The 13,836-nt window shown below is 34.4% G+C and overlaps 1 protein-coding gene across 2 annotated transcripts in view; it reads left to right on the top strand.

Moving 5' to 3' along the window:
- septin7b (septin 7b) overlaps nucleotides 1-10,910 on the top strand; it is a 32,992-nt gene extending 22,082 nt beyond the window's left edge. Inside the window, exons 8-14 of one of the 2 annotated variants that reach the window (XM_077229985.1) lie at nucleotides 579-675; nucleotides 1,379-1,430; nucleotides 1,880-2,005; nucleotides 3,941-3,961; nucleotides 5,089-5,224; nucleotides 7,270-7,403; nucleotides 10,239-10,910. In XM_077229985.1, the coding sequence (XP_077086100.1) occupies nucleotides 579-675; nucleotides 1,379-1,430; nucleotides 1,880-2,005; nucleotides 3,941-3,961; nucleotides 5,089-5,224; nucleotides 7,270-7,403; nucleotides 10,239-10,278 (606 nt within the window). In that variant the 3' untranslated portion in view covers nucleotides 10,279-10,910. The remainder of the gene's footprint in view (nucleotides 1-578; nucleotides 676-1,378; nucleotides 1,431-1,879; nucleotides 2,006-3,940; nucleotides 3,962-5,088; nucleotides 5,225-7,269; nucleotides 7,404-10,238) is intronic. The other variant, XM_077229986.1, reaches the window with a different exon arrangement.
- The last annotated feature ends 2,926 nt before the right edge of the window (nucleotides 10,911-13,836 follow it).

Consider the following 13,836-nt stretch of genomic DNA (forward strand, 5'->3'; position numbering starts at 1 on the left):
GGTCTCCGTTTTTAAATGAAAACGCAGTAGTGTGGACGGGGCCTAAGAATATGTATAACTCAATGTTTTAACTAATTGAAAAAGCTGAATAATCGTTCCAAACTTACTGATTAGTCGGTGAAATAATCGACAATTAGTCGATTAATCGTTCTAATAATCGTTAGATTAATCGATTATCAAAATAATCGTTTGTTGCAGCCCTAATTTGAGTATACTGTGAATTGTATTTGTAATAAAGGTTTGTTCAAATTTTCTCTCACACACACACACACACACACACACTCTCTCTCTCTCTCTCTCTCTCTCTCTCTCTCTCTCTCACACACACACACACACACACTCTCTCTCTCTCTCACTCACACTCTCACACACACTCTCTCTCTCTCTCTCTCTCTCTCTCTCTCTCTCTCTCACACACACACACACACACACACACTCTCTCTCTCTCTCTCTCTCTCACACACACACACACACACACACACACTCTCTCTCTCTCTCACACACACACTCTCTCACACACACTCTCTCTCACACTCAAACACACACTCTCTCTCACACACTCACACACACACTCACAGGATCGGCTGCCCCTGGCTGTGGTTGGGAGCAACACTATCATCGAGGCGAACGGGAAGAAGGTCAGAGGTCGGCAGTATCCGTGGGGAGTGGCAGAAGGTGCGCGTTCTCAGTGTTTAGAGTTTCAGTTTTAATCTCACATGTGCAATCGTTTCGCTGAGAAGGTTACAGGTTATGGATGGTAATTTTGCTTTTTGTGAAGAATCAGTTAATTTGAGAATATTTAATTAAACTCGGCCATGGAAAACCTGAAAATATTAGGAAATTATTCCTGGATATGTAATCAAAGTCTTTGGAGTTTCTGTAGTGAATGCATTTAATATTTCTTTTTTTAGAAAGTAAGCATTAAATTGATCGAAGGTTACAGTAAAGACTATTTCAAAATCTTTTTCAAATAAATGCTGTTCTTTTGATTTATCCTGAATCCTGAAAAAATAAAGTGTAATGGTTTCAAAAAATCAGAATGGTTTTCAACACTGATAATAATCATAAATGTTTCTTGAGCATCAAATCATCATATTATAGTGATTTCTGAAGGATCATGTGACACTGAAGACTGGAGTAATGATGCTGAAAATTCAGCTTTGATCACAGGAATAAATTACACTTTACTATATATTCACATAGAAAACAGATGATTTACATCTTAATTTTTTTTTTACTGTTGTTTTTCCTGGATATGTTTATATGCTGTAATTGCTGTGTGTGAGGTCAATCTCTGTCCATCAGTCGACCACTATAAATGGCATCTGAATAATATCTCGATGCGTTTAAAACTTGATTCCTGTGTTTTTCTACCCAGTTGAGAATGGAGACCACTGTGACTTCACACTCGTAAGGAATATGCTCATCAGGTAAAAACATCTTATCTCTTTTATGTACTGTATCTAATGTAATGACATGTATGCTTTAAGCATGACTGTTCTGTCTTTATACTTTGTGATGTCATTGTATAAAAATGTACCCGTTTTCAAGTCAAGTCACTTTATTTCTGTAGTGCTTTTTACAATACAGAGTGTTTTAAAGCAGCTTTACAGAGATAACAGGAAAATAATGCAACAGAGTTTATTTCTAGAAGAAAATAGTGTCATAGTCCAGCTTAAGTAAGTTCAGTGATGGTTAATTTTTGTTGTAAAAAAGTTATTAATTTAGTTTATTTATATATATATAAATATAGCCATTCTGGATAAAACTGTGATGTCATCGTCCAGCTCAGTTCTCATATAATGGTGTCAGTGGAGGAGATCAATATTATTGTTGAATATTAAATGTAATATTAAAAGTACGAGGTGTTTTGTGTCAGAACACACATGCAGGACCTCAAGGACGTAACGAATAACGTCCATTATGAGAACTACAGAAGCAGAAAGCTGGCGGCCGTCACCTGTAACGGCATCGACAACAACAGAACCAGAGGCCAGCTCACCAAGTAAGCGTTTACTGATATTATATCACTAATATTAAGCAATTCTCAATGTCTGTTTGAATCAAGAAACATGCTCTTTAATGCAATGTTTACTTCATGGTGTTTGTATTGGAATATGTTTCAGATGATTGTAAGAAATCATATTCTAGCTTTCTCATATGTTTGAATGAGCAGCTGGAAAGCAGTGAAGACATTTCAAAATAAGAGTCCTGGTGTATTTTGAGCTTTTTGATAATTAAAAGTCCTGCATTATGTTGAATTTTCGTTATTTTTTGTTATGATTATTACAAAATCTTTATCTGGCATTTAATTCAATATTTAGAATAAACATAATTTCATAATTATTACATAAATACAGTTTGAAGTAAAAATATTTGAAAACTGTCGTTTTTGTATTCACATAAATTAAAAGATTTTGCTAGTAAATGATTCTCCGTATAAGACAAATTATTTAGAACATTTTCAAATGATTCTTTTTCAGGGGGGAAAGCAAGCGTCAATCCTGAAAATAAACCCAATATAACCGTATTAACTTTAATAATGAACGTTTGTAAAGTGGGAGACATGCTTTTTGATGGAGACCCTTCATTTCCCTGAATTTGTTTTTTTATTTAAGTGATGCTCAGTTGGCATTGTAACATTTAATGTTGCATCATTTCCTGTTGTCTGGTAAAACAGAGAAACTGTAAACCGCCATACTTACATTTGTGGCCGGCCTACTTCTGTTTGAAAATCAACATGAAATGCTGTTAACAAGTCGAACAGGATATTCATTCAGGGGGAAATGTAGTGCATTACTTTATTTGGTAACACTTTCTATGAAGCCCATGCTTATAAATATAAATGGGCTTGTAATTCATTCAAAGTATTACTATTCTATAAATATATTTATAAAGACTTGTTAAGACCTATACTGCATTATAAGAACAGTTATAGTTACATTTATATTATTTTTTATAGTTACTTATAAGTCATGCATTTGCTTTTTCAATATGCATGCTCATAATCCATTATAAACTTATTTATAAATGATCAAATATGAAATAGGTCCAGAGACACTTGTATGCTGTACAGATTATTTATCAATTATGTCTTTAATTAAAATTACTTAACGCCATCAATGATGCATTTATAGAGGTTAGTAACTGTATAATCACTCACAATGATATTTATAAGAACACACCACGGCTATTAATAACAATATATTCACTTATTTGACAGAAATCAATCTAAATTACTAAATTCATTACAACTATAATATAATATTATAGCAATACATACGGCATCTTTATAAGTGCATTAATTGAACCATACGACTGACTATTAATACCTATAAATCAGTTTATAATGGATTATGAGCATACGCATTGAAAACACAAATGCATGACTTATAAGTAATTATAAAAAATAATAATTGCTCTTATAATGCAGTATAGGTCGTAATGAGTCTTAATAAATGTATTTATAAAATGGCAATAAGTAAAAATTGAGCTATAATTCATTATAATGGGCTTCATAGAAAGTGTTACCCTTTATTTTATCCATTTGCCAGCAAGAGTTAGGATTGCTAGTTAAAAAGTGCGATTAAAAAATATAACAAATTAAAATATGTAATATAATATATGTAAATGGGGTCGATTTTGATTTCATGTTGACTTTTACTTTCCAGATCTCTTAAATAGCTTGAAAAATAGCGTTTCTCTTGTTGACTCTAAGTTTGAGAGTTTGCTGTGGCCAAGAAGAGTAACTCTTAACACAAGCACACCTGCATGAGTCTCTCACGTTTCCAACTAGCCAGTCACATGACCTACCTGAACTTTCATCTTGCAGGAAACCACACTGAAAGTGTTAAAATCAGACTTGCTTCTGTTCACACATTATTTTGCTCTTTAGTGTATGATTTGCAGCATGCTAAGTGTGTGTGTTTTTGTTTTTTAGAGATGACACGGTTGACGGCATGTAAGTGGTCATTTATATTTTTTCCAAATCCCTGTGTAGTGTGGATCCTCTCTTCCTCTGGGAACAGTGTCTGTCGTCATCTCTCCTTTTCCAACTATTTTTTCCCGGGGATTAATAGAGCTTGTGATCGAGATCCTCATGTTCCCGATGTGAAGTATATGGTCCAGGAACAGTGTCTGGGCGGGAGAAAAGATTGATTGACTGATGCATCTCAAGTCTTTCTCCAACTTTGATCCACAAAACAATTCATTCTGCTTATGTTCCATTAATAACAGTCCCTACAGGATTTAGTGATATTTTTTTTGTGGTTTCTGCGATCAAAATGACTGATTTTTTGGTGATAATTTCCGGAATTATGCGCAAAATTTGAAAAAAATAATAATTTATAATTAGGATATCACATTTACCATATTATGCATTATGTTAGATGCAAAATAGTCACAACGTCTGTATCCTTGTGAAAATAATGCATTACAGCTTAGAATAAAGTAGGGATAATCCAATTAGATCACATTATTTATTTTTGTGATTAAAAGTATTTTTTGCAATTTATTTACATTTATCCAAATGTAACGCTTTTATCCAAAGCGACTTACGTTGCATTTCAAGGTACATTTAACATTCTCATCAGTTCTTGCTTTCCCTGGGAATCGAACCCATGACCTTGGCGTTGCAAGCGCCAATGCTCTACCTTTTGAGTTACAGGAAAGGTTTACGATTTATGTTGCGGTGAAATGATAAATTATCCAGGATCGCACCAAAATGTGACATTTTTGTTGATTTTGCGTTGTATTCAGCGATCGTGGAAAACTGGAGGGACTGTAATAAGAGCTACTAATTGTTTTGAGTGACGAAAAATTGAGATGCATCATCATTTCAATCAAAATATGTTCCATGCGCTCCTCTTCGCAGCTTTCTGCTCCGCTCACTCATCCTGATCAGCACAAGCTTTGGCCATTAACAGCTTTCAGGTTCCTCTGAAATCAAGATGTGTGTTTGTTCTTCCTCTTTTCCCTGTGCCTGAGCAAGACTGAAGCGCAGAGATGTTCTGTGGTCTCGGGTGTCCCACACACACACACACACACACACACACTGATGGGGTTGTTGATTGCGTGTGTTTATGGCAGGAGTCCCCTGGCCCAGATGGAGGAGGAGAGGCGAGAGCATGTGTCGAAGATGAAGAAGATGGAGATGGAGATGGAGCAGGTCTTCGAGATGAAGGTCAAGGAGAAGATCCAGAAGCTGAAAGATTCAGAGGCAGAGGTACTGACACACACACACACACACACACACACACACACCGCGGGTCCTGGAATAGATTGGGTGACAAATCTCAATTAATATCCCTATATTTTTGAATATATAATATTTTAATAGTATAATATAAACTCAGTATATTTGCTCTTGGATTTAATTTTTTATTTTAAAATTGTTATTAAAAAATAATTTGATTTATTTTTATTACTTTCATTTGTATTTATTTTTTTATTATTTTTAATTTTTTAATTTTATAGATTTTTAATTTTATTTATTTATTATTTAAATTATTTTTTAACAATTAAATAATTTAAATAATTAAATTATTTTAATTAGTTTTAGAAGGAACCGCAGTTTGATTCATATAACCACTTTAAATGCAACATGTTTAAATGCAAGAAGTAAAATAGTAAGAATATGGATAAAAATAATCAAGTCATGTTTACACACTGTTTTTCAGAAATTAACACAATGATATTTAATCATATTTAATAATTTTCTTTTATATTCCTTCTATGTATGTATTCTTTTATATGAACATTTTCACAACAGGCTAATTATAGTAAACTTTAACTAAAAACAAAAAAATAATTCATTAATTAAAATATAACAACAGTTATTTAGTTTAAATTGATGTACTAAAATAACTGAAACAAAAATGAAAAACTATAGACATTTATAAAAAACTAATAAAAAAAATAATTATTTAAACTTGTATACAATATAATAAATATATAATATAACTAGTATAATACGAAGTCTCGATACGAAGTACGCCAACATAATAATATAAATATTATTTATTAAACAATAATAGCCATTATAAACTTTATTTAATATATTATTAAATGCGTTGCGAGTTGTATTTTGGATACCTTTTATATCTGTAATTTAAAGTTTTTAAAAATACTCTCTGATTATAGTCCTTGAAGTAGAGCTGGAAAAGTCCTGGGATTTCATTTTACAGTATCTGTACCAACCCTGAAAAACTATAATAGTTTCTTAATAATACTAAAATAGCACTTTCAGAGCCCGTCCTTTAGCGTAAAGAGCCGTTCACACTGAGAACGATAACCATAACTATATTTGAGTCCACACCAGCGCACGATAGGTGTGTGTGTTTAAGCTCGCGCCGCGGTTTCAGAGTGTGTACAGCGTCACTGAACATGTTTCTGCTGTTCTTGCTGCATTGACAGGCTTTACCCAGCAGATGTCCTCAGCAAGCTGTGTTTCCAGCTAGTGTCATCATCTAATAATCTAACAGGGTTCAGCTGACGGGTCAATATAGCGGAATAAAAACACCTCGCTTTTTTTACCGCAACTTCAACAGAAGCAAGATGATGTCGTGTAAACGAGTGCTGATGCCTGAGCGAATACTTCTGGTTATTCAGAGGCTATGAACCATTGTTTTCCATATCCAGTTTCTTGAACAGAGGATTTTTCTGGATCTCGGTGATTAAATGTCGTCTGCCCTTTTAAATGCGCGAGCCCTTAAATTAGCATGTTTTCTGATTGGCTGTCAGTGTTTCATCGTTCAACAGCTGAAAAAATCCATCGTTCTGAAAGTGATATAGTATATTGTTTCTCTATATCGTTATAGTTATAGCTGTGGTGTGGACTCTGATGTTCTTTAATACTGAGAACAAGTTTTAGACTATCTTTTTCATTATCATCCTTGGTGTGAACGGGCCTTTACAATGTAAAGCTGTATAACAAATAACTCAAGGCAACACACTCCAGGTGAATATAGCAAAACAATTTAACTTATACTTTAATACTTTAAATTCGAGTGGATTCTGATTGGCTGTCAGTGTTGCATCGTTCATTAGCTGGAAAACAAAATCGTTCTGAAAGTGATCCCAACGATGTCGTTCATCATATCTTTATCGTTATAGTTGTGGTGTGACGGTCTTAAGTCTGCCCTCTGTGCTTGATTTGACGGGTTTCCGTGTTGCATTATTTTCCTGTTATCTCTGTAAAGCTGCTTTGAAACGATCTGTATATTAAGCAGCGCTGTATAAATAAAGCTGATCGGATTGTGTGATCTTCAGCTCCAGCGACGCCACGAGCAGATGAAGAAGAACCTGGAGGCTCAGCACAAGGAGCTGGAGGAGAGGAGACGTCAGTTCGAGGACGAGAGGTCGACCTGGGAGACCCAGCAGCGGATCCTGGAGCAGCAGAAAATGTGCGTTTACTGCGTCTTTCTATTGCGTTCACGTGTGTTTTCACCCAGAAGAGGTGCAAAAACAAGCAAATAAAAAAATATTCAGATTAGTATTAAAATTAAACTTTCAATATTTGACCCTGGACCACAAAACCAGTCACATGGGTCAATTAAAATTGAGATTTATACATTGTCTGAAAGCTGAATGAATAAGCTTTCCATTGATGTATGGTTTCTTAGGATAGGACAATATCTGAAAATCTGGAATCTGAGGGTGCAAAAAAATCTAAACATTGAGAAAATCGTCTTTAAAGTTGTGAAGTAATGTTTGCGATTTTGCTGCATTCACTCACAAAAATATATTTTTTATACATTTACGGTAGGAAATTTACTAAATATCTTCATGGAACATGATCTTTACTGAATATCCTAATAATTTTTGGCATAAAATAAAAATCGATAATTTTGGCCCGTACAATGTATTGTTCGATATTGCCCCAGATACACCCGTGCGACTCGGTTTGGTGATCCAGGGACACGCGCGTGTTGAGACGTACACAAAATACACATCATTTATTTATTTACTTTCAGATTTTTTTCACATAATAAGAGTAAGCAATATAACCATTTAAACTAAATGTTACACTTTTTGAATTCTGGTCTGTTTTTACCTGAAAGTAAACCGTGGCTTTACACATGGAATTACGCAGATCTATATTAGTTAGATTGGTCTCGATATGATAATTCAGAAATTTAAATAAAATGACTAATTAAAGTCTTTGGATCGTAAAGTTCATAAACCAAACGGTGTGAAAAATGAAAGAGGGTTTGAAGTCTGAACTCTGTTTATCATCTTCATCTGGAGGAAACATGTATATGTGTAGGTTAAAGCATTTATAATGCTGATGCTGTTTCGTCAAGAAAAATAATGTTAGTTTTCATAAATTTACTCCGTTCTGCACAGTCATGGGTTAAAGTACAAATATTATGTTATTATATGCAGGGCTCGACATTAAGCCTTTTCTCATGTGCTTGTCCTTCGGACAAGTAAATCTTCACTTGTCCGAGTAAAAAAGTTGCTTGTCCGGATTTTTTATTTTATTTTTTATTCTGAAGCAATATTCTCATCAGTGTTCAATCAGCTTTGATATTTAAATCGATTTATTGTAATATCTGCACCTTTAAAGGGCATCTCCTCCCCCAATCTTATTAAATGTATGCTTCATCTTTCATTTTAAATTCCTAAATTTGATCAATAAATTCAATTTTTTAGAATAATAAGACACTAGGCTGTTACCCTAGGTAGGGCTGATCAAATTAAATCATTTACACTGAAAAATTACAATTGCAAAAAATAATGTAATGAAATTGATTTAAATATACAAATAAGATCATTGGAAAGAATGATACTACTTTTAAACATAACACTAAACCGCCATTAGGTGGCGGCAGGGGACCGTCATAATGAGCGAGTCATTGATTCATTCAATCAAACGATTCGTTCAAACGGCTGATTTATTCAAGAATGAGACAGATGTTTATGAATGGGTCATTGAATCTTTGATTCAAATGATTCGTTCAAAATGCTGAATCATTCAGTAATGAAAACAGGCTGAGTGTTCCTGTGAGATGCGCCGTGGTTCTGCTGTGATTTTTGTTTGGAACTATTTTCGCTGCTGAAACTGAACAAAAACAGGCAATATTGCATCTAAAATGTAAGTGACTTAATTTTAACTGTTTATTGAACTGTTGTAGGAAATCAATGTCACATTTTCAATCGTGATGGTATTCAGGAAAAATAATCGAGGTTGCTTAACATAAGTTAAAAATATAAAAACTCCACATTTAGATTTTTTATATGCAGTATGTTGTTAACTGAGTGTGTGTGTGCAACACCACCATACCGTCAGTAATACATTATCCACAAATCGATCGAACTTACAATAAATGTAAATGTAATTTCTCATAAGTATTGATAAAAAAAATATTTTTTGCATCACACTTCACATTTTTGCTGTGGTTCTTGTAACATTTAAATTTAAGAATTTCTTTATTTTTTAATTAATATAAAGGGAGTAAATGAAGTAAAAACATGGTAACATTCGCAAATCTAAAAATTGTGTGCATTCTCTCATTAATGAGAAGTTACTGATCAGATACAATGTGGTTTTATTTATGATAAAATATGAAGTTATGACTGTTTTATAAGCTTGCGTTCCACCGGGTCCAAACTGACCCTGAACCGTGTTAATGCTTTACAAGTGTTAAAGTGAGGTAAATCGATGAAGCGTCAGAATGCATGATTTAACTTATTTTTAAAATAAATGTAACCGTGGAATCCGTGGTGAAAACCTACATTACCCATGATGCTTTACAGAAGATTCCACCAATCAGAGACTCAAAATAAGCACAAAAATAAATAGCACTACCATGAAGCATGCGAATGATGCTGCAAAATACTTCATAGCTTTCTGAAATCCCTATAGGAGAAATTAATGGAAAAAATTAGTGCTGTGCAACGATTAATCGTTCTTATTACATCCAAAATAAAAGTTTGTTTGCATAATATGTGTGTGTACTTTGTATATATATTATTTTGTATATATAAATACACACACATGCATGTATATATGTAAGAAATATTTGCATATATATACATAATTTATTAAATATAAATATTGCATATTTAAATAACACATTCTTCTTAAATATATGCATGCATATATAAAATAATTTGACACAGTACACACACTTATATATATGTAAATAAACTTAAATACTGGATGCACTAGAAAGAATACTTGCGTAAGAGTTGACCGGCGCTAATGCGATCATTATCCTGCTGTTTTCCCACAGGACTTTGGATAAGAATAAGAAGAAAGGGAAGATCTTTTAAATGATGATGATGATGATGATGATGACCCAGTTGTTCTCATTGGCCAATCCTCTTCCCAGTTCTGGACCGTCACGCCAAACACACACGACCCAACCAGCTGATATACTCCAAATCTCTATTTTAATGATGCATTTCCTGAATAATGAGCCTCGTGACAGAGTGAGGCTGTGCTTTAGTTTCTCCTGTTAAACCGTGTAACGTGGCGTATCGTACTGTACATCACACGAGTCTGGGGATGGAAAACATGTTATTTGCTTATTTGGCTTATGATTTAGTTTTTCTCTTATTGCAGAAGTGTTTCCAAAGTATAGTGTCTGTCTCGTCAATATCCTTTGAACACCTCCTATAACTTCATTAATGTTATTTCAGTTATTTTTTATATATTATATATAAATATGTATACGTACACCAAGACAGCTACCGTAATATTTTTTTGTATGTTTATTAGAATACAATACGCAGACTGGTGTGTGATACATCTGTGTTACTCTGGTTTCAGCATGTGTCTGCTGTACAGTATTTCCAGAACCAGTCCAAAGCTTGTTTTGCTTTCTTATGTTTTCCATCTATGTATTTTTAATTTTATTTTTCATTTGTATTGTACAGTCTCTTAATAAACTTGTGATGATACAGGTTGAGGTCATCTAGATATATATTTATAACTTAGTAATCTACTAAACAAATACTTACTGTCTTTTTGTACAAGAACTAGTGATCATAATATTTAATTAATATTTTGTTACACTTTTTACACATTGTCCTACTGTATCTCAGATTAAATCTATTTAATAGGGTACTTTAATCGAGGTACACTAACTTTTTTGTTCAAAATTTACAGATTTTTAAATAAGTTAATACATAATCAATTCTTCTAAAACGTGTTTATGTCTTACTCTGATTCACTATATATGGTGAGCCTGTTATAAATGTTTATATTTTAGACCTGTCCGGATGGTTTTCGCGGGAAATTGCGTGCCCGCGTCACTCGCACGTGTATCGTCATATCCGTGAGTAAAGTTGCTCTGGCTGCTTTGCTGTGTGTGGGGGGGAGAGAGAGAGAGAAAGTGTGTGTGGGGGAGAGAGAGAGAGAAAGTGTGTGTGGGGGAGAGAGAGAGAGAGAAAGTGTGTGTGGGGGAGAGAGAGAGAGAAAGTGTGTGTGTGGGAGAGAGAGAGAAAGTGTGTATGTGGTAGAGAGAGAAAGTGCGTGTGTGTATGTGGTAGAGAGAGAGAGAGAAAGTGTGTGTGTGTTAGAGAGAGAAAGTGCGTGTGTGTGTGGGAGAGAGAGAGAGAAAGTGTGTATGTGGTAGAGAGAGAAAGTGCGTGTGTGTGTGGGAGAGAGAGAGAAAGTGTGTGTGTGTTAGAGAGAGAAAGTGCGTGTGTGTGTGGGAGAGAGAGAGAAAGTGTGTATGTGGTAGAGAGAGAAAGTGCGTGTGTGGTAGAGAGAAAGTGCGTGTGTGTATGTGGTAGAGAGAGAGAGAAAGTGTGTGTGTGTTAGAGAGAGAAAGTGCGTGTGTGTGTGGGAGAGAGAGAAAGTGCGTGTGTGTATATGGTAGAGAGAGAAAGTGTGTGTGTGGTAGAGAGAAAGTGCGTGTGTGTATGTGGTAGAGAGAGAGAGAAAGTGTGTATGTGGTAGAGAGAGAAAGTGCGTGTGTGTATATGGTAGAGAGAGAAAGTGTGTGTGTGGTAGAGAGAAAGTGCGTGTGTGTATGTGGTAGAGACAGAGAAAGTGTTTGTGTGTTAGAGAGAGAAAGTGCGTGTGTGTGTGGGAGAGAGAGAGAGAAAGTGTGTATGTGGTAGAGAGAGAATAGTGGTGTTTTATTACTCAGCAGGAGTGTAAGTGTTGTATTGAACAGAAGAGTGTGTGTGTGTGTGTGTGTGTGTGTGTGTGTGTGTGTGTGTGTGTGTGTGTGTGTGTGTGTGTGTGTGTGTGTGTGTGTGTGTGGCAGTTAACTGTAAAGCTGAGTGTTGTGTAGATCATCTTATGGCTGTGTTGGAGTTATTCTTAAGGAAGTCCAGTGTCTATTAATGTGTAAAACTGCTTATATCTAGACTAGTGAATGTTTGCTAGCACTTTATTTGGCATTGTCCATTATATGTTACATGTAGTTACTATAGTAATAACAATATATTATGCATAACTGCATGCAACAGTCTAACCCTAACCCTATAGTAAGTACATGTAGTTGATAATATTACTCAGGACTTAAATATATAATTACACTGTGACAATGACACCTTAAAAAAAGTGTAACCAAATGTTTTATGAGCAGCAGATAATCATATTCATGGGGTTATTTTTACTGCTAGAGGGGCAAATTTTACCTTTAAGATTTTGTATATTAATGTTCAGATAATTTGTAAGGATCTTATTCATATTTGTAATAACTAATATTTCTCAGTAGTTTTTACCTTTATATGGTAATAGTTGAGTTTATCAACTGTCAGGGAAAATTTGTGTGTACAGCAAAACTATACATTATTATTATAAATTAAGTCTTTACAAAAATATATTTATCAGTCTTTAACATTCTTCTTGTTTTTTAAGTTTTATCTAGTTTTATTTTTAGGTTTCATGTTAATTTAGTAAAACAATTTTTTTTTAACCAGTTAGCGTTCCTGCAAAATTTGCCTAAAACGCCTAAAAAAGGCCTACCAGATTTAAATTGCATGCTGTTCTTGAACCATTTGGAGTATATGCATGATTTTGGTTTCTTTTGAAAGGTGACACTCAGAGGTTTGTTCCTACATAGTCAGAATCACTGTAAGTCTTACTGGTATTGAGTAATAGAACTTTGAACACAATGTAAAATGACCCAAAAAAATCCGCCTACATTTTTTTTTGTAAACAGATGCCTGCAGATAACTACAGCTGAGAGCTATTAGCTGGAAAACATAATGGGATCACAGCATGAAGCCTTACCAAACCCAGTTTAAAAATTTATAACAATAGCTTAGAAAATGAGTGTTTTACACCTGTTTATCTAAGTGTATGTCTAGGCGCTTCCCAAAAAAGGCCACTTGGAGACTCCAAAGGCGCTTTTCCACTACACAGTACCAGCTCGCCTTGGCTCGGCTCGGCTCGACTCGACTCGCCTTTGTTTGGTTTTCCACTGTGTAAAAGTTGTACCTGTACCTGCTTTCGGGTACTTTTTTTCGTACCACCTCCGGCGAGGTTCTAAGCGAGCTAAGGCGATACTAAAATGTGACGTGAAAACAATGCCGACTGCTGATTGGTCAGAGAGAATCGTCACTATTCAATGCGTCATCATTGCACGCGCCAGATGGAGTATCCAGAATAACCCAATGTGATTAGTAATCTATGCTTAAAGGATGTAATTTGTCGTTTTGAAAACCCTAACAAATCTTTAGAGTCTACTGTTAACTTTCTTATCATTGTGGCAAAATTTTACTTTCACAAGCAAAAGTTTCGTAAGAAAATTCCTTCTTTTAATGATTTCCTTTGTGAAGTCAATTATTTAATCAAATCATTAAGAACAATCGATAATAGAAAATGTACGTCTTTTCTGAAAAAATATGATGAGATCCTTCATGTTCCAT

Source organism: Siphateles boraxobius, unplaced genomic scaffold (assembly GCF_051911475.1).
Source record: "Siphateles boraxobius isolate OS27281-9 unplaced genomic scaffold, OSU_SipBor_1 137, whole genome shotgun sequence".
Classification (NCBI taxonomy): Eukaryota; Metazoa; Chordata; class Actinopteri; order Cypriniformes; family Leuciscidae; genus Siphateles; species Siphateles boraxobius.